This window comes from Dichotomopilus funicola, assembly GCF_033296635.1.
Source record: "Dichotomopilus funicola strain CBS 141.50 unplaced genomic scaffold C8A04scaffold_9, whole genome shotgun sequence".
NCBI lineage: Eukaryota > Fungi > Ascomycota > Sordariomycetes > Sordariales > Chaetomiaceae > Dichotomopilus > Dichotomopilus funicola.
The window spans coordinates 41,094-64,060 of record NW_026944030.1 but is presented as its reverse complement, the minus strand read 5'-3'; the positions used below and the strand labels follow the sequence as shown (position 1 = coordinate 64,060).

The 22,967-nt window shown below is 55.6% G+C and overlaps 7 protein-coding genes across 7 annotated transcripts; 4 read left to right on the top strand and 3 right to left on the bottom strand.

Annotated features, from left to right (window-relative positions):
• Nucleotides 1-1,177: 1,177 nt before the first annotated feature.
• On the top strand, nucleotides 1,178-2,113 carry C8A04DRAFT_9933 (uncharacterized protein; the record flags this gene model as incomplete). The annotated part of the gene is made up of 1 exon (XM_062785688.1): nucleotides 1,178-2,113. The coding sequence occupies one exon, from the start codon at nucleotides 1,178-1,180 to the stop codon at nucleotides 2,111-2,113; it is 936 nt and encodes a 311-aa protein (XP_062639648.1).
• A 665-nt stretch (nucleotides 2,114-2,778) lies between these two features.
• C8A04DRAFT_34999 (uncharacterized protein) lies at nucleotides 2,779-4,028 on the top strand (the record flags this gene model as incomplete). The annotated part of the gene is made up of 2 exons (XM_062783010.1): nucleotides 2,779-3,369; nucleotides 3,432-4,028. The coding sequence occupies 2 exons, from the start codon at nucleotides 2,779-2,781 to the stop codon at nucleotides 4,026-4,028; spliced, it is 1,188 nt and encodes a 395-aa protein (XP_062639647.1).
• A 4,442-nt stretch (nucleotides 4,029-8,470) lies between these two features.
• Nucleotides 8,471-11,374, top strand: C8A04DRAFT_25781 (uncharacterized protein; the record flags this gene model as incomplete). Its single annotated transcript, XM_062779691.1, has 3 exons — nucleotides 8,471-10,415; nucleotides 10,561-10,997; nucleotides 11,105-11,374. The coding sequence occupies 3 exons, from the start codon at nucleotides 8,471-8,473 to the stop codon at nucleotides 11,372-11,374; spliced, it is 2,652 nt and encodes an 883-aa protein (XP_062639646.1).
• A 444-nt stretch (nucleotides 11,375-11,818) lies between these two features.
• Nucleotides 11,819-13,175, bottom strand: C8A04DRAFT_34998 (39S mitochondrial ribosomal protein L46-domain-containing protein; the record flags this gene model as incomplete). The annotated part of the gene is made up of 3 exons (XM_062783009.1): nucleotides 11,819-12,100; nucleotides 12,207-13,069; nucleotides 13,136-13,175. 3 exons carry the CDS (start codon nucleotides 13,173-13,175, stop codon nucleotides 11,819-11,821), a joined length of 1,185 nt encoding a protein of 394 aa, XP_062639645.1.
• Nucleotides 13,176-14,949: 1,774 nt separating this feature from the next.
• On the bottom strand, nucleotides 14,950-17,351 carry C8A04DRAFT_9831 (uncharacterized protein; the record flags this gene model as incomplete). The annotated part of the gene is made up of 3 exons (XM_062785646.1): nucleotides 14,950-15,053; nucleotides 15,129-16,862; nucleotides 16,952-17,351. 3 exons carry the CDS (start codon nucleotides 17,349-17,351, stop codon nucleotides 14,950-14,952), a joined length of 2,238 nt encoding a protein of 745 aa, XP_062639644.1.
• Nucleotides 17,352-19,461: 2,110 nt separating this feature from the next.
• On the bottom strand, nucleotides 19,462-20,599 carry C8A04DRAFT_25778 (60S ribosomal protein L43; the record flags this gene model as incomplete). Its single annotated transcript, XM_062779690.1, has 8 exons — nucleotides 19,462-19,525; nucleotides 19,587-19,636; nucleotides 19,725-19,756; nucleotides 19,812-19,826; nucleotides 19,940-19,975; nucleotides 20,036-20,067; nucleotides 20,450-20,460; nucleotides 20,561-20,599. The coding sequence occupies 8 exons, from the start codon at nucleotides 20,597-20,599 to the stop codon at nucleotides 19,462-19,464; spliced, it is 279 nt and encodes a 92-aa protein (XP_062639643.1).
• An 831-nt stretch (nucleotides 20,600-21,430) lies between these two features.
• C8A04DRAFT_9918 (Saccharopine dehydrogenase-domain-containing protein) lies at nucleotides 21,431-22,855 on the top strand (the record flags this gene model as incomplete). The annotated part of the gene is made up of 3 exons (XM_062785683.1): nucleotides 21,431-21,485; nucleotides 21,546-22,601; nucleotides 22,698-22,855. The coding sequence occupies 3 exons, from the start codon at nucleotides 21,431-21,433 to the stop codon at nucleotides 22,853-22,855; spliced, it is 1,269 nt and encodes a 422-aa protein (XP_062639642.1).
• Between the last annotated feature and the right edge of the window lie 112 nt (nucleotides 22,856-22,967).

The window sequence follows — 22,967 nt, the reverse complement described above, 5'->3', positions numbered from 1 at the left end:
GTAAATAGGAGTTATTCGGCAGTCGATATGCTCGCTGTCGAAAAATGGCGGTTTTTTTCTTAATTTCTAAACTCTGCGTCGGCTCGATAGTAGGTGTTGACGGCCAGGCGAGCGATCTAGCGGTGGGGAAGAAACAAACGAAGGAAGGAAGGACCGGACAAGCAGCCGATGGCGGGGCAAGCCAATGGGTTGCTGTGAGTGATTGGCAAATCCGTATTGCTTGCTCTTTTTGCAAATCGATTGTTTTCGCGGGGAAATCGTCGTCCAGCCGTCTCCGGGGTAAAAAAAAATGAAACACACGTCGTCGAAAATTCACATCATCATCCTGCCCATGGAGGGAGCAGGTGTCTCTCAAAAAGTGAGACGGGGTTCTCTGATGTGCTGGCGCTGTACGACATCGGATGCCAAGGCCAACAACTGGTTGCCGGGGAACCAAGCATGCCAAGCTTGAGCCCTTGACCCACTTAGCTGGACTGCGGGGCATTAAATGTGGGTCTACCCGAACCTCAAGTGGGCCGATTTCGCTTCCGACTTGGGGGTGAAGCTTGGTCGAGCTCAGCTGCCCTGTGACAGCCCGACAGAGCCCCGTCGCGAATCTCGTCACCGAGACAGGGACGGGAGTCCTGCTCTAACGCTATTTTCAACGGCTAAAATGAGCATCCCCGATACAAAACGCACTCGCTCCTTTACTGAGGTCATTTCTTTGAGTGCCAACCTTGAATTGAACTGCCACCGGTCTGCGTGGCTGTGGCGCGAGGATCGCGTATTTCGCTTTGCGGGCTCATTGGTTGCCCCAGCTAAGGCACATTGTACCTATGTACTGTACAATGTACATTCCTTGCTCATGCTCTCTTTGAGCGACCGAGAGAGCCTCGTTTGCGTGCTCAGCTCAATGCTGCCAGTGCCAATTGGCTAGCTTCTCAGCGTCACGCCTTTGGGAAACGGAAGTGTTGAACTCGGGCTGCGAGCCGCTTTCCCTTCTCCGTGACTAGGATCGGCGGCACGCTTCGCCTCGAGTGGCTGATACGGTTGATACGAGCCAAGTTATTGTCCCTTCACGCGATGTATTTAGACGAGCTCGACGGCCATTTCATTCTGGGCGAGCGCACTTGATATTTTATTTTGTCCACACATCAAACCTCAAAACAACACTGATTGACTACCTTACTTAACCACCATGTCTTCCTCATCCTCCCCTTCGTCCCCCTTCTCCCCCAACAATCCCTTCGCTTCCTCCACAAACCCTTTCACCCCCTCAGTTACTACCACCAACCCATTCTCTTCAGTCTCCTCGCCCACATCCCCCTATGCGTCTCTCTCCTTCCGCAAAACCGACACTATCCGCTTCCTTAACTTCCCCCCCTCCGTAACCTCAAGTCTCGAAGCCATCGTCCTCGCCTCCTGGCCCCCAGGTCTAGAATCCCAAGGCAGCACCACCAACAGCGACAAGACAGGCGCCACCAGCAACTGCTCCGTCGTTGAGTTCAAATGCAAGGGCCGGCCGTTCGGCCACTTCAACGACCAGCAACGTGTCGGCGGGTTGCGGATGGTGCGCAACGTGATGATCCTGTTGCGGAACCAGGGTTGGGAGCCCGCTGCGGCGCTCATGTGCAGTCGGCGATACACGGCCAAGGACACGTTGTTTTTTCGGCAGGTTGGGCTCGCTAGGGGGGAGGCAGCGGTGGTTCCGGAGGTGGAATGGGCGGTAATATCGCCGATGGGGATGGATAAGCTGCGGGTGGTTTACGATGCGGAGGGGGTAAAACCGTATGATAAAGTGGGAGGGGATGAGGATGCGGAGGGATCGGATCGGGATTATTTGGGGGTTTTGATCACGAAGATTAAGAAGACGCTTCAGGAGTTGGGGATGTTTTCGAAGGGGGACTGGAGTCATGACTCGTTTGAGTTTGAGTTCAAGAGCTGGGTGTGGCGAGCGAGGGGCGAGACGAGCGACGCAGTGAGGATCATGTTTATGAGGTTGTTGGAGTTGATGGAGGATGAGGGATGGAGGCTGTACACGTCGTTTGTGCTGTACACTGGGACTGATGAGAAGCGGATATTGGATTCGTGGTATTTTGTACGGGAGAAGAGATCCACAGCGAAAGCGACATGAACCAACTGGAAGGTTATGGGGGTTTCTGATGATCCCGGGCGATGTTGGCATCCAGGAGCTTCACGCCGCGGAACCTGGGTTTTCTAACACTCATCGGCATGGGCAGGAGGGCGAAGATGTAAATCTGCGGTGGTTTATTGGCGAGGCGTCTTGCGGGTTGTGCCTTCCTCATATTTCAACAGAGCATACACGGGCTAGGTCGGTGGCTACCCACCTGGTTTGAGAACACGAGTGGGTTAGTACAGCCTTGAATCCCTCCCTTTCTTCACAGCCTAGAATTTTCGCTAAAGATGTGTCAGTCCATTCCCTTGTTGTCGGGATTGAATGTCGGTTTGATGGGTCGGTTTCCATTAGGCGGGGCTTTCCTCAGTGTTGTTCCTTTGCTTTTATTCCTTCCGGATGCTCAGCAATATCATGCGGCTGTTAGGGAACGTCTTGCCTTTTCGAGGTTATAGCTAGTTAGGTCGGAAGGAGGCTTCTGCGGGAACAAGTAACATTTAACTCCATCTTCCGGTGTTCGGTTGAACTCCCAGCTTTCTTCTTCCAACCTCAACAGTCTTCATCTCGCCAAAGCATCGCTCTCATTTTTTGGGTTTCCGAGCCTCTCATTATCGCCGTTTTAACCGCATTATCACCTCTCTGTCATTGATAAACAACTGTCCACAATGAAGTCCGCACTTTCGGCCGGCATCGTTGCCGCTTTGCTTTGCCCCAGTGCTGTTGTTGCAGGGTCAACTTGCCCGAAGACTTCGAGCGGCTCGAACCGCATCACCTGCTTCGTCGAGGTCGACCACAGCGAGGTCAAGGAAGAGGGCCACCACCACGGCCATCATGGTCATCATCACAAGCGCGGGCACAAGGACAAGATTGAGACCACCCACACCATCAGCACATACGCCTGGTCCTTCTTTTGGAACTGGACTGTGACCGATACTTGCCCTAAGACCACGGCACAACTATCGACCGTGCTCCCCTTCTTGACCACTGCCCAGCATGGAGTCAAGTGCACAGTCGAGCATGCCTGGACCCCCGAGGAGGACTGTTGCGAGGATTCCTGCGGGATTAGCCTGCCCCCCAAGAACCAGACTTTGGAGGAGTTCGCCGGCCATGGTCATGTCGATTGGTCGACTCTTCCCGCCCGCGTACACTGGCCTCTGTATGCCGGGCCCGGTCGCCCTGACCATCTCAGCAACAAGTCTGGGGAGTTGAACATCCAGTATGAGGCGGCTAGCGACATTATTGACAACACTCTCGAGGTGGGTCCCCCTCTCTTCTCCTCCGATTTCCCGTAGCAGTCTCTCTAACGGATCTCTTTTAGATTCATAGCGGCAAGGGCAACGACTTTTTCCACTGCTGGGGTCCTGATGACCATTACGGCACCGGACAATACCAGGAGGTTGAGGACCACAGCGATCATGGCAAGAAGAAGGGCCACCACAAAAGCAAGGTCGAGAGCCACACGTTCTTGACCAAGGACCACCGCAAGTTTGGCGGGTTCTACAACACCGACAGCCTGCACTCATGCTGGGTTTTTGAGAAGTTCCACCATGGCGTCCGCCAAGTCACCAAGATCCCGAAGAAGCACCACGGTCATCACGGCCATCACGGTCATCACGGCCACCATGAGGAGATTGAGACAATCCCCGTACTCCCATTCCTGCCCCCAACCTGGTCTAGCTGTGAACCCCACTTCGTAGCGCCTCACGAGGAGAAGCATTCGGAAGACTCGCATGACTCCCACGATGACGGCCACCATGATCACGGGGACGAGAAGCATGGGGACGAGAAGCATGGGGACGAGAAGCATGGTGATGGCCACGATGATGAGGGTCACCACGATGAGCACAAGCATGGTGATGAAGAGGATGAGGGACATGGCGAGTCAGATAAGGATAAGGAGGACTGCGATTGCTAGACCAGTAACATGTACAGTGTTTGGAATGCTTGAGCTATCGTTAGAAGGGGACGTTGTTCATCAGGTAGATGTCTAGAATTAAGAATCAGACACTTTGCTCTGCAATTTGGGACTCCCAAGAATGGTTAACGATGCCATTGAGATGGTCCTCCTTGGCACCGACTGCTAGAGTTATGCCGAGCTGACACCTTGCCTTGTGTCTTAGACTGTGGTAAGCTAAAATTTTGGTTTCCCATCAATTTGTTGACGCCGGTGTATCGGTGGGTTGAGACATTCTAAACATATGACAGCTCAAGTGTGTAGTTGGGCCTAGGTTAGTTGCAGGGCATCAGACAGTGGTCAGGGGTTGGGAAAGGTCTGATGGATGTCATAAAAGAATGAATTTGGAGGGTTTAGGTGTTACGGTTTGCCTATTCAGGATAAAAGCCCGTTTTTGAAAAGAGTCAGATTTTAAACCTAGTTGAGTGAATGGTGTCTAGGAGCATGAGGAGGACGTGTCTCGATGAGCCGCCATGACCCTTTTGAGTAATTCAGTTTGTTTCAGCCGAGTTGTCAATTCTGTGGATTCGTTTCTTGATCTGGGCTCTTCACGTGAAGGGGTATTGAGCGAGTGAACCCGGATCCTTTTTTGACAGTTGTCCTCCCCTCTTTTCTGTTAGAATACCATGGTTGCTTACTCGAATCTTCAATTCACCGGCTGCTATACACTTTTGTCATTCTGAACCCCTGCGTCTTTTCCTTCTTGGAAAGTGTAGTGTCGTTTTAGTTTACTATTTTCATCATCATAATTATCGTTATCACTCTCATCCTTGATTGGCACCTCCAGCTGCATGATGCTCTTGTTGTGCCCCAGTGCAAATGCCTCGAGCGCGTGACCCCCGACGCTGTCTTACTTAACTACTTGGACGTGTCAAACTTCGGGCCAAGAAGCCGGTGTGGGGTGTGGGAGGGGGGGGAAATCTCACGGCATGGTCTTCGTTCTTGTGCTCTGGTGGAGCGTGGAGGATGAGGGGAGGTAAGCAAGTAAGGTAGGGAGGTAGGTAGGTAGATAGGTAGGTGGGTGTTCCTCCTTACCCACACAACACACAACTCATGCTCTTCTCCCTGTCCCCCCTCCCCCCCGCTCCCGTGCGGATGGTGTGATGGAGGATGTTGTATCCTATTCTGTATTCCCCTCAAACTTCCCTTGCCCCTTTGGGGGAGTTACGTCCGTGGGGTCTTGTGTTGCCCGATTACTCAGGCGACTGACTGGTTAGTGTTTCTTTGATGGGGAGTTTGGTCTTGTGTCAGAAAAGAAATGCGGAAAAAATAATGGGCCCTGCCTGGGTTGGTTCTGTCGAGGATGGTCATGGATGAGATCAGTGAGGGCGAGACACGGGGTATTTGGTGGGACCGTGTTAAGCTTGTTAGTTGATCACCGTACGAATGGGAGGTTCAGGTGTATGAGCAGTTGGGGCCCTGGCCTCACATCCTTGAAGTGTCTCGCAGGGCAAGACACGCTGTCGTCATTGAGCTATATCATATATTCAGGTTTTGAGGAGCAGCTAGTTTCTAGCACAGACAGAGGGAGCTGATCTTGTTCGAAGTCGAGTTTGTTTTGCTAGATGTGTCGGATTCCCCCGGATTTGCTAGGCCTAGATAAATACCGAGGCGGTGGAACCAACATGTTGGAGTTTCACAGACGGACGGCCGCTGGGGTCCGCAGAAAAGTTGTGTATGCCTGTATGCCGGTTTGACAGGTGGACCCTTCGGTAAAGGCGAGATACGATGATAGTGTTGAGTTTGGTATGACGGGTCAGGAGTCGACGGCTTTGGGTTGGTTCTGGAGGAGGTCAACAAAATCCGGGCCGGCATACTTTTAGACCAAGTGCCGGATGATGACCATCAAGGCGTTTCTCAACATCCGTGCAGCAGTCTACCACAACAGAGTTTCCCATGCAACGGCTCGTTCTCGCCTTCTCAATACGTGGCGGTAGCTATAATCCGGAAACACCGAGCGTGGGTGGTTGAGCCGCATTGAAGTGGATTAAGGCAAACCGATGATCAAAACGAGGCAACCGAATATCGCGGCTGCTAAGCGAGTTGAATGTGGCTCTACGATCGGAACCGGTGAGGTTAGGCCGTGAGAGTGAATGATGCCATGAAGTCTCAGGTCAACGCTAGTTAACCTGTCGGGTACGGGCCAGCCGAGATCCAACCGGCCTTAGTCTGCACAGCCTGGTGTACCGCAGAGAGAAAAATACCCTGAATATCACCGCAGAGATTGCTCCTTTTGCTCTTAAACTCGTTGGTGGCTAATCGGAAGTCTGTTTCGACGCCACCAGCTGTGCGCCTTTGGCGTTGGAGGACCTACTGTAGCCGGGCAAAGATCGGTCACCGCATCCTGAGTTGCCTTGCTTACGAGCAAACGTATGTCGATAAAGAGCCGCCCACCCTCCGCAAGCTGAGATATGCACGCTGCGCTGCCCAACCCAAGAGCTCCAGCCCTGCAAGACGGGAGACTGCATGGTGGCGAAAGGGCGTTGGAAACCGTGGAGCCCGGTGACGGAAACAGAAAAAGGTGAAAGTCAGGGTGAAAAGTGAGGCTGTCTCAAACGGCAGGCAAAAGCCATCCCACAGATCGATACCGGGCGAGTCGAAAAAAAGGTGAGGCTTGAGGTGAGGGGCAGTCTCGGTTTACCCCTCCTGACCTCGGTCTCCAACACGATTAGTGTCCTGCGTACTCCTGACGGCAGTCGACACACTCCCCGAGTCTTAACTTTCCAAGCGCGCACATACATCACACATATCTCGAGCAACATGAGCCTCGAGAACGGCGACCTGCTCAGGCCAAAGTGATCGGAATCGCATCGTATTCACCGTGTTCAGGGTACCGACGCAGGTGTACATGCTAACGGCCCAACCGCATCGGGGACCACGTGTGGACGTCACCCCAATGTTGCTGCCGCTTCAACAAGACACTCATTTGTGTTGTAAGTGCGGGCGGGCACCAAACTTGGAGTAGGTGGTGCAGCCGCCGCGCAACCCCATTGCATACTACAGCCCCCGGGGAAGATGTCGGCTTGCAGAGCCGCGCCTTCCCTGTGTGAGACGTACCGGAGGAAAGATGCCGTGGCGGTCATGACTGCAGTTTGTGTTCGGGCCTTCCGCAACTAGAGACATGACAAGAAGAAAGAGCACAGGGAGGTGCGGGTTTGGCAGACCAACAAGGACAACTCGGAAGGTGCATTGAGGGTTGATGGTGGATGAGATGGGGTTGCCCGACCGCACCTGCTTCGGCAATGCTGCCCCACTATCACGCCCGGCAGGAGCTTGCCTGAACCTCAAGCTTCCCTTCTCCGCTGCATTGTTGCCCGGCCGAGCCCAGAACCAGACCGGGCGAGGCAACCACCTCCTGTTCCCTAAAGTGAACTTTGCCTTGGTTCGCCCGAGATGCGTGGTTCGCATGAGAGATTCTAGCGAATGAACTTTCCGACCCCTTTCCCGGGCCGGCAACATCCAACATGCCCCCTCCTCGCCCAAACGTCCCCCCATCTGTCCCGGATTGCCCGCAGCCTTAGCGAGAGCTGAAGGCGAGTGAACATCAATAACCCACGAGGCTTGGAGGCATCCAAGGCTCCTGCACCTCTGACGTGCAGCGATCGAAACATCCGGCCAAACTCGAGTTGCCGGCCCAATCCTACTCCCATATCGATGCTCCGGGATCACTCTCTTCAAGGGTCTTAAGCCTTCTCTCCTGAGTCTCTTTTGTACAACTTACATGTCGAGGTCACTGCGCAGAAACCGGTCGGCGGCTTTTACCCCGCCTGGGCCGGAACACCGATGGCGTTGCTGAACCAAACCAAGGATGCGAGGAGTCGGGATGGCGCTCGTCGCCCGGTTGCCTTGTCAAGGTCGTCTATCTGTAGCCCTTCTTGACGGCCGGCCGCAGATCGAGGGAGCTAGATCGACCGTACCACTGCATTGATGAGAGGCTGCTTTGCCTCCCACCCCTCCTTGCTCGGGCGAGACGACGACACCCCCTTCTTACCATCCCCCAGAGACACCTCTCCAGGGGGTACTCCGTCTTGCGTAACCCGCAATTTGCCCCGTTCCCCTCTCCATACTTCTTTCGAGATAATGGAAGCCGGTATGTGTATAAAACACTCAAGGTGCTTCGTTGCCCGGTCTCTGTGTCGATTCATCCCCGCATTCCAATTCCAGCACTTCCTCTCGTGCCCAGCTGCGCCCCGATCTGCCCCTGTTCGATATAGTTCCTCGTTTATCTTGAACAATTAGCTTTTTTATAAGTTGCAGTTCATCTGTCCGCCTGCTCATCGGCCGATAGGCGCCAGAAGAACCTTTAGGCTCTCCACGAAGCCTTGTTTTTTCACACCACTTGGTTTCCCCGGAGTACCTAGAGCTCCGTCTCCAACACGGCAGCCCCTGACCGACAACCCAACATGGATCAGGCCCAACGTCCTCTTGGTCCACCTCAGCTACCCGGCTACCAGGTTCAGGTCGGCCGGCAACCCCTCAATCAACTTCACAACGTCAACATGCAACAGTACGGCCCAACGGCGCCAGTTGCCTTCCCCCCACAGCCTCGGCCCACACCATTTGTCCAGGGAGAGCCCCTTGAAAAGGTCGTCGATTTACGGGAGCGACCCTTGACAACTGAAGAAGCTCGTGAGGCTTGCTCCCATTACATCGCGGTACGAATCACTCGGCTCGACCAGAACGGCTACGACAGCGATGGTGGGCGGCAGAAGCCATCATGGAGGAGTGCCGTCGTCAAGGAGGTCCCTGGCATCAGCAATGAAGAGGCTGAACGGATCGTACGCCGACTCAACCGCACAACCATATCGGTTACGGAAAAGCGGGAGACTCTCAACCAATATGAAAAGGAGCAAGTTGAGCGCGCCTTAGTTGAAGTCCAGAAGAAGTATGGCGACCAGTGGTTCCAACTCACGCTCGCGCAGCTGGATGCCCTGACAGACGTGAAGCAGCAGGAGCGGGCTAGGTTGAAGGAGAGAGAGAAGGAGAGAGAGAAGGAAAAGGAGAGAGAGTGGAAGAGACGTGAACGCCGCAAGGACTACGTCGGCATGTTCGGCGTGGTCAAGGTAGCGCCGCCCAAGTCGCGTTCCAAGCAACACAAAGATGCCAGCTCCAAGAAACTCCGGGACCTACAACAGCCCATGCCCGACCTGAGGAGTATCACCGTATACTTCAAGAGGTCTCCCCGGCCCGGCGTCGACCCCTTCGCCCTCCTCGAATCCCGCAACGCTCAGCAGAACGTCCAAGTTCCCACAAATGGACAGTACCACCACCCACCGCATGTTCACCAAGCCCACGAACTACCTCCGCCGAGGACTGTTGGAGTGCAAGGTGTGAACACGGGTTACAACACTGGTTACAAGACGACGGCCTACCCGCACCAACGCGGAGAAGCCGTTATCCAGCCTGCCCAGCGGCGGCAATCACACCACGAGGCACTCCATCAACCCAAGCCAGGGGGCCGCGCTCTCAACGATCGCCGGCCGCCACCTCATATTCATCACGAGGCCCGGAGTCCAGCCAGCTCGAACGCGTCCGTATACTCGGAGACCTTCTCTGCAGGAGACAACGACACGGACTACACGCCTCCATCCACTCCTGCGAGCGGCAGATCCTTCGATTGGTCGCCGCAGAAGGCGCAATTTAAGGAGGGTCGGACACGTTACACCGTCCAGCCCGGCTTTGGCCGAGGAGGCGGGCCCCATCCGCCCCGTCATCATCCGGATGAGGGGCGTCCTAGCCTCGAGGTACACCAGCACGCCGTCACGGCGCCCACTCAGAGGACTGCAGGGGCGCAGGGGTTTGTCCAGCTCCCTCGGGGCACAATCAACATGCCAGGTGCCGTACCGCCCGTGGCACCCTCACCACCGGCCCCAATGCAGACCGCATCTGGGCCAAAAGGTGGAAATCAGATGCCGTTCTTCCCCCCGCCGCCTCCACCGCCTGTGGTACAGGCCCAAGGTCAGGCTCCCGGTCATATCCAGGCTCCCGGTCATATCCAGGCTCCCGGGCCTATCCCGCCTTCCGGTCAGCAGTTCCGGGGTTCTGGCATGGCCCCCGTGATCAATCAACCACAGCCAAACCACCAAATTGGGGGCGTGCCCACCGCATCACGAAATCCGGCGCTACTTCCGGGGCAACAAAACACTTCGGCCCCTATTCCTATGAATCAGCCAAACACGGCAGCGAACCCGGCAACGCTCAACACCATCTTTGCTAAGGGGTTCGAGGCTGGCCGTGCCAAAACTCAAGAGGAGGCCATCAACATCGCTGAGCGTGTCGCTCAACACATGGTCGGGGCAAACGCGCCCAAGCGCCCCGGTTCTACTCCCATCATCATTCAGAACGACCGTAGATACGGCCGGGTCCGCGGCCGTTCTCGGTCACGATCCAGGTCCAGGTCCCGGTCCCGGTCTCGTTCTCGTTCTCGGTCACCGGATCGGCCGCCTTCGAGGTCCCGCTCTCGGGATAGGCCGCCCTCGAGGTCGCCTTCTAGGACGCCTCCTCGATCCCGGTCTCCTTCCCCGAACAATCACCATCGTCACCGCAGAGGAGGGAGCGCCAGTCCCAACCGGCGCCGTGGTCACTCTCAAGGCAGAACTCATCACCGGGGTCGCGATCATCGAGACCGAGATTATAAAGATCATAGAGATCACAGGGATCGGGACCGTGGAAGAACCCGTAGCCGCAGTCTCAATCACCAACACACCCGCGCTCGTAGCCAGGCGCAGAGCCGTGCTGTCGATCATTACAGGCGAAGACGCAATCGGAGTCATAGCAATGACCGCAGTTGCAGCCGCAGCCGGAGCCGCAGCCGGAGCCGCAGCCAACGATCTTGGAGAGCTCAACGCCGCAACAGCAGCCGCAGCAATCACTCGCGTCCGCGCTCCGGTGTACGCCTTGTCCAGCCGGCGCATGGATATGTCCGACCCCGTGCGGGCATGGATCGAGAGGGGCTAGAGAGGGACATAGAGAGACTGCGGTTAGGCGGTGACTGCCATCACCACCATATTCTCTATCCCGAGAATGACGATGATCAGGGCGTGTATGATGACACTATCTGGGAGCAGCAGCAGCAGAGGGAAGAGGAGTGGGCTCTGCGAGAGGCGCGGGAAAGAGCCCGGGAGATGGAACGAGAGAGGGAGTGGGCGGGGCCGATGGGGAGTGGTGGGCTTGCTGGTCTCGGTGTTGGCGGGGGTGCCGGCGCTAGAGTTCTTACGCCTAATCCGTTTGCGCCACGGCCGGCGGTGAGGAGGCGGGTGGGGGGTTCGGGAGTGTATCCGCAAGGTCGATATGTTGTTGAGGTGTGATGGGAGCTTGCGGGAGTGGTACTGTCTAAAAGGGTCATGAATGGGCTGGTCAGGGGCGTTTTTCCTTTGCCATTTGTTAATTTTTTGTTTGTTACTTTGTTGGGTGATATAAGTCCGTCGGTTCGGCACGTTGATGATTGATGAATCAATTCCATTTTTTCTTCTCAAAAAATTGTTAGTATGAGCCGGTGTTTGAATTTCCTTGCGCAAACCAGAGATCATTGGGTCGGTCGAAAAAAAACATTTTATACATAGCATACATTTCTAAGTTTACAACACCCTCTCTCCACGGGTATCGTGCTCGTAGCACCCCCTTGCTCGCTCGCTTGCAAGCTATTCCAGCCGCGCAAATGCAACTGGTTGCCCCGTCCATCGTCTTTCCACCTTCCCTTTCCCCCTTTTTTTCTATCCCCACACACACACAGAGAGAGAGAACTCCAGTCCCTACCTCAAATCCATCATCCCCCGAACCGACTTGAAATACTTCTCCGGCAGCAGCTCCTCCAGTTCTTCACGCGTGAGCCAGCGGAAATCGGTCAGACCGTGCGTGTTCCCCGTCAGGTCGGCCTGCCCGGCCATGATGCGGCCCTTGATGAAGAAGGTCTTTTCGCCGCGGATGTCGAGTTCGGGCTGCGGCGGGGTCACGTGGTGGGCTACGGGGACGCGGCCGACCAGCCAGGTGTTCATGTTGATACCGGCTGATTCGGCGAGGACGCGGGCGGCGGTCTGGGGGGGGTTGTTAGTTCAAAGGCGTGGTGTGAGAAGAGGGGAGGTGGAAGAGAAAAAAAGAGGGAACGAGTGAAAAAAAAGACAAAAAAGAAGTAAAACATACCTCATCCAACGTCTCCTCCGTCATCACCATCCCCGCCGGAAACCCCCACACCCCTTCCTCCCCTTCCCCCTTCCTCACCACCAAATACAGCGTCCGATCCATCGCCCGATCCAACCTCTTCACATCCCCCTTCTCATCCGCCTCACTCCGCCTCGGCATCGGCCTCTCCACAGGCACCCTCTCCTCCGCCGTAATCGGCTCCCCATCCTCACTAATCCGCATCTCCGCATCCGCCAACAACTTCTCCACCACGACTTGCGGATCCGACGTCGTCGACCCCACCAGTACCTCGTCGTTCCACGCCATGCGGCCCCGCGAGTTGTACCGGCCGATGTCCTTGGCGGGGACCCCGTGGCGCTCGCGGAGCTTCATGCGGAAGTCGATGTCGGTGGCGGTGTTTTGGCGGAAGTAGAACGGGCGGCGGAAGGGGGCGGTGAGACGGTCGTTGAGGCGTTTTTGGTAGAGGTAGAAGGCGGATTCGAAGGGGTGTTGGTCGCGGGTTAGGAGGGGGGGGCGGGAGAGGATGAGGGCGGATTTGATGCGGTAGAGGGGGGGGTTGGGTTGGGGGGTTGGGGCGGTTGAGGTTGATGCTGCTGCGTTGGAGGTGGAGGGGTTTGAGGAGGTGGTGGTTGTTGTGCTGCTTGTGGAGGCGGCTGGTGGTTGTGTTGCTGATGGGGGCTGCGGGGCAGAGTGGGGGGTGCTGGCGGTGCTTGTCGCTGCTTCGACGGCGTAGTAACGGCGGGAGGCTAAGGGAAGGGTGGCCGCTCGAGAAGTAAGTGTTGTCGCAGCTGGGAAGGTGGTGGTGGTGGTTATCCTAGGCCGGGGGGCGGGACGAGCACACTGGGTGCACACTCGCTGGGATCCTGGAGAAGGCACAATAAGTTAGCTCGAGGAATTCTGATATTGAAACAGAGACAACCCAAACTTACCCCTAAGCAGGGCCGACCCTCTTCCCGGCGCCGACATCATGGTGGTAGTGTGACTTGTGCAGACGCCAACGCCGGTCGTTAAGCGAGTTTGCAATTGCTTAAACGGGGGGGTTAAGAATATGGGAACCTCAAAATCGCAAAGTCCACTCGCTGCCTGCGAATTGAACCGTGAACTTTTTCCCGTCCTGAACAAAAAGACCCACTTCCAATTGCCCGCTGCTCAACCACACACCGCCTGCTTTATTCTGACTAGCGCAGCGCTTGACACACGGACCACCCGGCTTCCGTCGACTACAACCCGGAAAAACATTTCACTTCGTTTCCTCTTTCTCCTTTTTTTTTTTTTTTCTTCGCGGCGCCAATCCTTATCATCAAGACTGTTTCTCACCTCCAAAACGTCCTGACCATTTACAGGTGCCTAGACGGACATGCGGCTGATTCGCTAGCGGTGCCTGCCTTTTTTTCTACCGGGTTGCTGTTAGATAGTTGCTGCGAACATACCGAATTCTGCTCAACGCGGGATGTCGGTTCGTAATTCGTGCTCCAATTCTAAGCGCTGCTACTTCTCTTACCTGCATGACAATAGTAGCCATCCTGTACCGCATTCACTTTGACCTGTCTTCAGTTGTGCCGCGCCTGCTGTTTAACGTGTATTTTGTGGCAGGCAGTGATTATTTGGACACTCGCCTAAGCCCATTCAACGTCATGTGAATGCCACGGAGCGAGGTCGTGACCATCCATACAAGAGATGCCACTGCCGCCGTAATCAAGGCCAAACTTTAACCACTGACCTTCCTCGCTCGACCCTCAGCACCATTCCCCAGATAATTCACATCCAAATCCCATCCAAAAACGCCCTGACCGGCCACCCCAGGCCCAACAAACAACGAAACAACATGCTCCAAAGGAGAAGGAAACCACCTCGAATACAAAACAACCTCATCACCAGACCCCAAGCTAGGACAATAAGACCCAGGGTAGCCTACAAAACAGCACCCTCACGCTTGGGCAATGACACTGATTCATACCAAGGGAGATGAGATAATCAAGAAGCAGAGTAGTGTGACCCCCAAAAGAGGCCAGCAGCTCAAATAACTCAATATCAAATATCCCCCCCCCAAACTCAAAACCAAAACGCCTACTCGATAAACTTCCCAGGTATCAATGACTCCCTACCTAAATACATACCCCATAACCCATAACCCATAGAATACACAACCAACCCCAACCACCCCCCTTCCTTTTCTTTTCTGAAAATACCCACCCGCTATGAACCCATCCCGTCCCATCCGCCTTTCCAGGTTGAATCAAACCCATTCATTCATTCACAGCCGTAACCACCCATCATCCCTTATCCCTCATCCCCCATCCAAATCATCACCTTCAACCCCCTGCCAACCGCTAGAGTGGTGATTGAGTAATAATTTGACACGAGATGGGAGCTGGGAAATAAGAAAGCGGATAAAATAAAATAAAATAGAATAGGAGTGCCTCCCTTGAGAAAAAAGAAGAGAAGACATGATTGAGTAGCAATGGTAGCCATGCCGTGCTGTGATCCGCATTTTCTACTGCTCTTCTTATCTTCCCCTCTGCCGCCGCCATCTCTGTTGCCCGTCATTCATATGAATGTCACATGTCCATAAAAGAAGGCCGCCCAAACCCGTCGTCGTGGTTGTAGTTGTATATCGTCGCAACGGATTCGAGGCGTCGTCGTCAAGGTTCCATTGTACTGTACACTCCTCATACAACTCTCTTCTTCCTCATTCCATTCCATATCCTCTTTCAACTCCAAACCCTAATCTTAACTCTCGTTCTCACGCCTTCAAAGAAGCCACAGCCCTCGCCACCTCCCTCGTCGCCAACCTCTCCCACCCCTTCTGTACATTCTCATCCACAGCCTCCCCAACCGCGTCATTTCCTCCCGTCCCTGTCCCCGTGGTTGTTGTCCCTATCCCTACACCACCCGCGGCCGTCGCCCCCAATGGGCCTCCACTCGCAGGCTCCCTAGCCTTGACCTCTTCATAGATCTTGCGCGAAATATCCCGGTTAATAGTCTCGTATTGCTCTGCCGTTAGTTGTTTTGAATGCCAGTGTGGCTTGAGCGCGCCCCGTACGATCTTGCTGATGCTCTCCTTCATTTCTAGTGGGAGCGCGTGGGAGTGCGGATGTGGGTGCGGATGTGGGTTGGGGTTAGGGTTCGGGTTGGCGTGGTTTCGTGTTGGTGATGTACTCTGCGGCCGTGACCGGGACCTTGATGTCGACGATGACAAGATCCCTCCGGGCGCTCGCTGTGGTTGGGGCTGGCGGATCTCGAGTGGGCCATGTCGGTTGATAGCGGCTGTCGCAGCGGCACTGGCAGCCGATGGCCGTGGCCGTTGTTGTTGTTGTGGTCGTTGCCTGCGCCCGCGGTGGTGGTGTTCTGAATCGCTGTTGTCGGGAGACGACTGGGCGGTGTCCCGTGACGGTCCCCGTGGCCGACCTCGTTGTGGTGAGGATGACCGGGACTCCTCTGCTGTGTCGAGCGAGAGCCCTCTTGTTGGGGTGTAGGATGGTGAAGCGTAGATGGGTGCGATATGCGAACTGAGTGTCATCACCGGCGAGGTTGCGCGATTAGGCGGCGGTGGTGTGGTTGATCCGTGGCTGTGCGCGGGTGATGGGGCGTCATTAACACCCGGAATCGGCCCAAACATCTGCACTAGTGAATCCTCGTCCGATGGCGTGCTCATCTCGACCTCCTTGAGCAACGAGGAAAGGAACGAAGGTGGAGCCTCGGCCGTCCTTGAAGATGAACCGTTCTGTGGCTGATGCTGATTCTGCTGTTGCTGGTGGTGAGGGTGGGGTTGTTGTTGCTGCTGCCGTGATGTAGATGTTGATGATGATAATGCCGAGTCCCGGGCGGCTGACGAGGATGACTCGCCGTTCTGAGGCAGCAACCGCCTCGTGCGCGGCCGCTTGAGTTTCCTTTCTGGCTCGTGATGAGGTTCCTCGCTCGGCTCTGCCGTGGCAGACCGTGACTTTCGCTTCCTCGACTCCATCTCCCGTGCCTTCTCCAGCGCGCCCCAGGCTAACCGTTCCTCGCGTGATGGCGGGTTCGGCTGTGGTTGTTGTTGATTCACCCACCGCGGGATATTGTTCAAAAACACATCCCTCGCTCCGAGTCGGGCCGCGATATTCAGCCGTTGCTGCCAGCGCTGGTGTTCGTCCCGCTCTCGCTCGCGCAGCTGCCGTGATCGCTGCAAGCCCTCAAACACAGCCGAGTCCTCCTCGTCCTGATAGTCAAGGTCGAGCTCGAGCGCGTCCCACACTCGGCCGGTGATGCGACCCCAAGCCCCCTGCCACTCATCCGACCGTGCCCGCTGCCTCGCACGTCGCATACTAGCCTGTGTGCGCGGGAAGTAGTACCCACGGCTCATGAACCCGCCGTCTCGGCTGGGCACGTTGTCGACGGGCTGCATGATGTCCGGGCCCAGGGCGTGCTCGCACTCCATGCAGAACCAGGGGCCACGGGGCACTTCGTCGAGCTCGACGCAGTAAGTGTGGTATGCGGCGTCGCAACCGTCGCAGAGTAGGAGTGTCTCCTCGTCGCCGGACGAGTTGCACACGGGGCATCGACGGCCCGGCACATCGGCCTGTTCGGTGAACTCCTCCATCCATTCTCGGGGGTCGTACTCGGGTACTACCGGGGCCTGTCTCTTGTCCTCGACTTTACGGGTGGATAGTGTTTTACCTATTGCCAAAAGGAAAGTTGTTAGTTAACGGTGTCCGTCTTTGATTTTTGTTGATTCAAATTCCAAAGTTACAACAAAGGCAACGTACCTCCAATCTTGTCGTAAACGGTGACATTATGAAATGCCTGGCGGCAGATCGGACAGCTGTTGGCCTTCTCGGTCCATTCGCGCAGACAGCTATCGTGCAGCATGTGGCCGCACACATCGATCTTGGCTACATCTTCGTGGTTGTCCCCATGCACCAACCCGTTGTTGGCGTCACCTAGGGCTTGTTTCCCTGCTAGCGTTTCTGCATCTGCAATGGCGAGGTGTTCGTGTTTGACTGTGGGGGACTGTGGTGGCTGTTGTGGTTGTTGCTCTTGTTGTTGTTGGTGTTCTGGGTGCTGCTGCTGCTGCTGCTGCTGTTGCTCTGCAGGGGCCAGCGGGGTCGGGAGAGCGCTGGCCTCCACGTCCAGTGGCTCCAGACAGACGATGCACTGATCGGCCATGGCGAGTGGCGACCCGAGCGGGGGAAAAAAGGAAAAGAAAGTGTCAAAATAAATTGAGCCAAAGCCGGCACAGATGCCGCTTTAATGAATTTCGTATCGGTATTTGATTTTGGTCGGAATTGGCAGGTATTTTTGATGCGTTTCGTCGATTCAAAGCGTTGGGATGCTGTGTTGCTTTGAGCGTTGCGCTGCTCTCTTTAACGGCTGGGGGAAGGTGGTGCTGTCTCTTAGTGGTGGTTGCAGTGGGTTTTTGGGAGGGTTAAGGTTCAGTTTGCCTGCTGCGGGTGGTCGAGTTAGAACCCTTGGCCGTTGCAGTGTGTGAGCGTGGGCGGGATGACGGGAGGAGTGGAGCGTGTGTGCGTGCGTGCAGGCAGCTCAAAGCGCAGGGCATGGAAAAAGTGGAAGTGAGAGAAATGGAAGGGAAGGATGGAAAGAGCGTTGCTTGGTGCTGGGCCAGAGAGGTGCCTGCCCTTTTGCGTCCGGTCCCGTGTGAGCGCCGGCTTGGGGGTGCCGCAGCCAATCAACAGGGCTCCTCACAGTGCAAGGTCGTAGCGGGAAGGCCCAGCCCGGGCAGGCAGTTCGGGGGCCAGCTGACTGACTCTTTTGCCCTGAACGGAGACTGTGTGGGGAGGATATTTCGGGGCTTGCAGGACAAATGAGGAATGAGGAGTCTTGGGAGCTTTGTTGAATGAATGGGAGCAGTTTGACTGACCGCTTCAAGATAAGTGCGTCGGATTTTTGGTGGAGGATACGAAGGTAGAGAGGTGCTGTATCTCCCCAGATCGAGAATGAGGATCGTGGCTGAGTGGTAGGAGTGTCTTGTATCTGCCCCAGATGCCCTAGGACAAAGACAACAGAAAAGAAGGAATTGGGGGATGAGATGAATTACGTCGGTTCGTAGAGTAGGTTGGTGGGAACTTGGTACGAGTGTTGGATCCGATTTTCCGCTTGGCTTGTGCTGAGGAGGAGGGGAGCCGACCGATTCTCACGTGTTGTGGCTATCATGGGTATGCCGAAGTTGTAGCTCTTTCTTCCCCCGGACTCTGCTGGGACGTGAGACCTCGCCACCGGTTGGAGCCAGAGTTACACGAGTTGTTTGACCGAGTTCACGGACTTGCTCCTAGTAAAGCCGGATTGGGGGCGGGCCTATTTCTCTCAGCATCACACATAAATAAATATGTAGTTCCTCTGATTCTGCGTCAACGAAATGACGAAATTGCAAAGGGTTGGGGACATGAGTCCTGAGCCCGCAGCGTGCTCGCCCCTCACTTCACCCGATTCGGGAGACGTTAAGGTTGGTGAGTGCGATCCACAGCAATTGTGGTAGGCGAAACGGCAAAACAACTCGAGACGGGTTTCCCACCTGCCAAGCCCACACTGGGCATCCGATTCCGTCATCCTCTTCGTTTGCACCGCATCTCAGTCGCCTTATCCCGACAGCCCTCCGTTCGGTCATCAGGGCCTGATCATGTCAGGTACTGTGGTGAATTGTGGCACGGTTAGCATTCGAGACAGTCCCTTGGCCCCAGGCCTCCAATCATGGGCCTTGGTAGGCCTGCGTGGGGGCTATTAGGTATGGGGGTTGTGACTGGCAGCTCCACGTTCACATCCGGAAAGTTAGAAATCATATTCGTAGTCATCGCGCTCTGTGAAGACCGGTATCGCCCTACTATTTTGAGTGAGTCTGTGGCTGACGAGGCGGGCAGGGCGCCCAGGCGTAAATGGGGAGAGAACGGAGCCGGGGTTCGTTTCGTCGTTACTTTGCACATTCACCCGAAATGCACCGAAGGTCGGTTCGCCCTGTCGTGGAACCGCAGCCAATGGGATGTGTCATGGTCATTCGATAAACTGCAAGGTCTAAAAAATCGGCGACCTTGACGGCCTCGCCCCCCAGCGATCATCGTCATGAGGGGGGTTTCGCGGAGTGCCGGTTCGGTTCTCGCCCGTATCATATATCTGACATCGTGACTCGAGACCGGGGACTCATCGTTGCTCAAAGAATTGTCATTGATGGACCCGCCGTACCCTACGGCTGAATGTGTATCGCGCAGCCTCCGTTGTCCTTTTCCTTGACACCAAACCTGAAAGCAAAAGCACGCCCAACGCTCCTCTAAACCTCGGTGATCTCGCGGAGACGGCGGAGGGTTGACCGCATGGCGGCCGCCGCGGGGGTCCTAAATTGCCAAGTCAGAATACAGCCCTCGCTGAGCCCAGCGACAGCACGGGGTCACTTACGCAACACTGTAAGCACCACCAGCCATGGTCTTCTTGCAGGCCTTGCAGTTCTGTTGAATCATGTTAGTTGCTGCCGGTGTGGTTGCATTGTTGCAAGTTATCGGGCGAGTTCGCGGGATTCGACGCATAGAAACGTACCCAGATGCCAACGGCCGAGCGACGAACGGTGTCTGGTTCCGAGTTAGCGTTTGAGTTTTGTTGTCAACGGAAATGGATTGCACTCACTCTTGCCGCAGAATGCTGAGCGGGGAAAATGCATGTCAGTACATGGGTATAACAAAGCGCACAGGTCGACTACGCCATTTTCTGTTCAAATATGGTGCCGGCCTGAAGGGATCAGTCGGGGTACATACTGCAAGTGTACCTGGCGTGCTGGGAAACTTCCTGCTCTGTGGTTGAGGTTAGCACGGCAACGATAGCGCCAAGAATGGAGGCAAGGTAGAACGTACTCTTCACCAGCTTACGGAGCGAGGCACCGTATCTGAAGTTGTTGTCAGTTCCATGTTCTCATCAAAATCACTTGGTCCGCCCTCGACAAAGCACCGGTCCGTCTCGAAATGGTGGGCATGGGAACCGTGCTGCGCGGGTATGGCATTACAACGATGCCATAACCACATGCATAGCCCTAAGACTCGCAAAACCCAAGCGCCAAAAGCGAAAACGCCTTCGGGACTGGACGTTTCATTCGTAGATTTCGACCTCCCAATTCGACGGGCCATCGAACCACCCACAACACACTGCCCCGCGCTTCCTCCAGGCCATGGCGCCGGTGTGATAGATCAGGTTTCGGAATGATCGAAATAACGGTGCTTCGACGAGGGCGGATCGGGAATCAGAACGTAGGAGAAGTTGGGATCACGAACCTTGTGCCATACTATTTTCTCCATTGTCAGCGAGGGCCACAACTAACACACTTCTAGCACCAACGTCCAGAATAAAGGAGATTAGAAGAAAATGGATGTTCGATAACGTACCTTGCCGGAGATGCCGACCTTCTTCGTGCGCTTGGACATCTTGACTGATTTGAAGGGGTGCTTGCTGTTGCTAGAATCTCTTCAAATTGGGCGACTCGCTTGAAAGATGGCGGGCAGGCGATTTTGAGAAATGTGCACCTTATTTTTCTTGGTGTGCGGGACCGGGGTGCGGGCGCGCCTGCCGGGCAGAGCGGAGCTAGGGCGGGACTGGCAGAACCGTTTTCCCGGATTGCTAGAAAAGTGGGACAAACTATTATGAAAGAGAGACCTAACAGCTGGTAACGGCTGTCAGTTTTTTGTGGGGTTAGGATTTCGAAAACGCAGCTGAGGCCACTGGCAACTTTTCATGTGGAAGTCTTCAATTCCTTTGCTTATGACAACCTTCTCAGCGACTCATGAACATGCTCAGAGAGGCCACAACCGAATTGAACTGCTTGAACTTTGAATCAAACGTTTCCCAACCCGGAAACATCCCGTCGCCAACCCGGGCCTCGGACAAGATCCGATTCAACCTAGTGGCCAACATCGGATGGTGGTTTCCTGATCTGGCGAAGTTCAGCAGTGGGAACTTGAACGTGGCGGGCGCAGGGATCGCACCCGATGGTGAAGTGCAAGCGTCCTGGGCATATGAAGAGGTGACAAGCAGCGCAACTCTATTTCCCAATCTTTCTGTTCATGTACATTTGAGACGACACCTAGTGAAATAAATTCAAACACAGTTTTGTCACCGCCCGTTTAGTTAGGATCGAGAATTTAGTTTGCTCTGGTTCAATCGAGAACCGTGCACGCCATTTCGGAATAACTTCAAACTTGCACCATTTCTGAGCCAAACCAAGTGAACTCACGACACTAGATTCCATTATCATCACCATGGCGCGCAAACAACACGGCCGCCAATATGACGTCGTCGTCTTCGGCGCTACCGGTAAGTCACCATCACCATCATCTCGTCGACCAGCATCAAACAAACACTAACGAAACCCAGGCTACACCGGCAAATACACGGCGCAATACATCACCACCCACCTACCTACCGACCTCAAATGGGCCGTCTCCGGCCGCACCCACTCCAAGCTCGAAGAGCTCGTAGCGGAGTGCAAAACCCTCCAACCCGACCGCCTCCAACCCGCCATCGAAGTCTGCGCCCTCACCGACGCCGACCTCGCCTCCCTCGCCCAAAAAACCTACATCCTCATCACCACCGTCGGCCCCTACGGCAAACTCGGCGAACACGCCTTCAAAGCCTGCGCAGAAAACGGCACCCACTACCTCGACGTAACGGGCGAAGTCCCCTTCGTAGCTCGCATGCTGCAAAAATACTCCTCCGCCGCATCCCGCTCCGGCGCCCTCTTATTCCCCCAAGCAGGCATCGAATCCGCCCCCGCCGACCTCGTCACTTGGTCCCTAGCCTCCTTCATCCGGTCCGAATTCCACGGCGCCCACACGCGCGACGTGACCGTCTCCATCCACAACTTGCACTCGGCCCCCTCCGGAGGCACCCTCACCACCGCCCTGACCATCTTCGATTACTTCACCCTCGCCGAACTGCGCGCCGCTTATGCACCCTACGCCTTATCCCCGATCCCCCGCCCGGCCACGGCCGCCCCGGTCCCGACCAAACCCTGGCTGACCCGCCTCACGGGCCTCATCACGGTGCCCTCGCTGGGCTTGCTAACAACCTCCATGGCAGGCGGGACCGACGCAGCACAGGTACAACGCACCTGGGGTCTGTTAGAGACGGTACCGACACGTAAACAACAAGCGTACGGACCGAACTTCTCGTTCCGGGAGTTCATGAAGCCGCGGAATTGGTTGACAGGGATTGGGGTGCATTATGGGTTGTTGGGGGCCGGGTTGGTGATGGTTACGCCGTGGTTGAGGCGGTTTGCGGCGGGTTGGTTGCGGTATCAGCCTGGTCAGGGCCCGGAGGTTGAGGCGGCGAAGGCGGATGAGATTGAGTATAGGGGCGTGGGGAGACGGGATGGGGGTGCGGGGGAGAGGGTCATGTGTCGGGCGGAGTTTAGGGGGAGTATGTATTACTGTGAGTTCTCATTTTCTTCCTCTCTGTATTGCCTAGCTCTTCCTCCCTTTATTTGCAAAATAAGCAGTAGTAACCGAGTTGCTAACCACCACACAGTAACGGGCATCCTAGTAGCTGAAGCGACATCCTCGCTTCTCGAAGACGATGTGGACCTACCCGGCGGCATCTACACACCTGCGTGCCTGGGACAGGGTTATATTGACCGGCTGGAACGGGCGGGATTCCACTTTGAGACGAGGCACTTGGAGGACTGAGGCGGGGGATGCAAAGAGACCAAGACCAAGAGGCGGACTGCAGATGTAGTAGCAGATATGCATTCTATTCATGCTCGCGCGACGCAAGTCGGGGGGGTATCTCTCATAACAG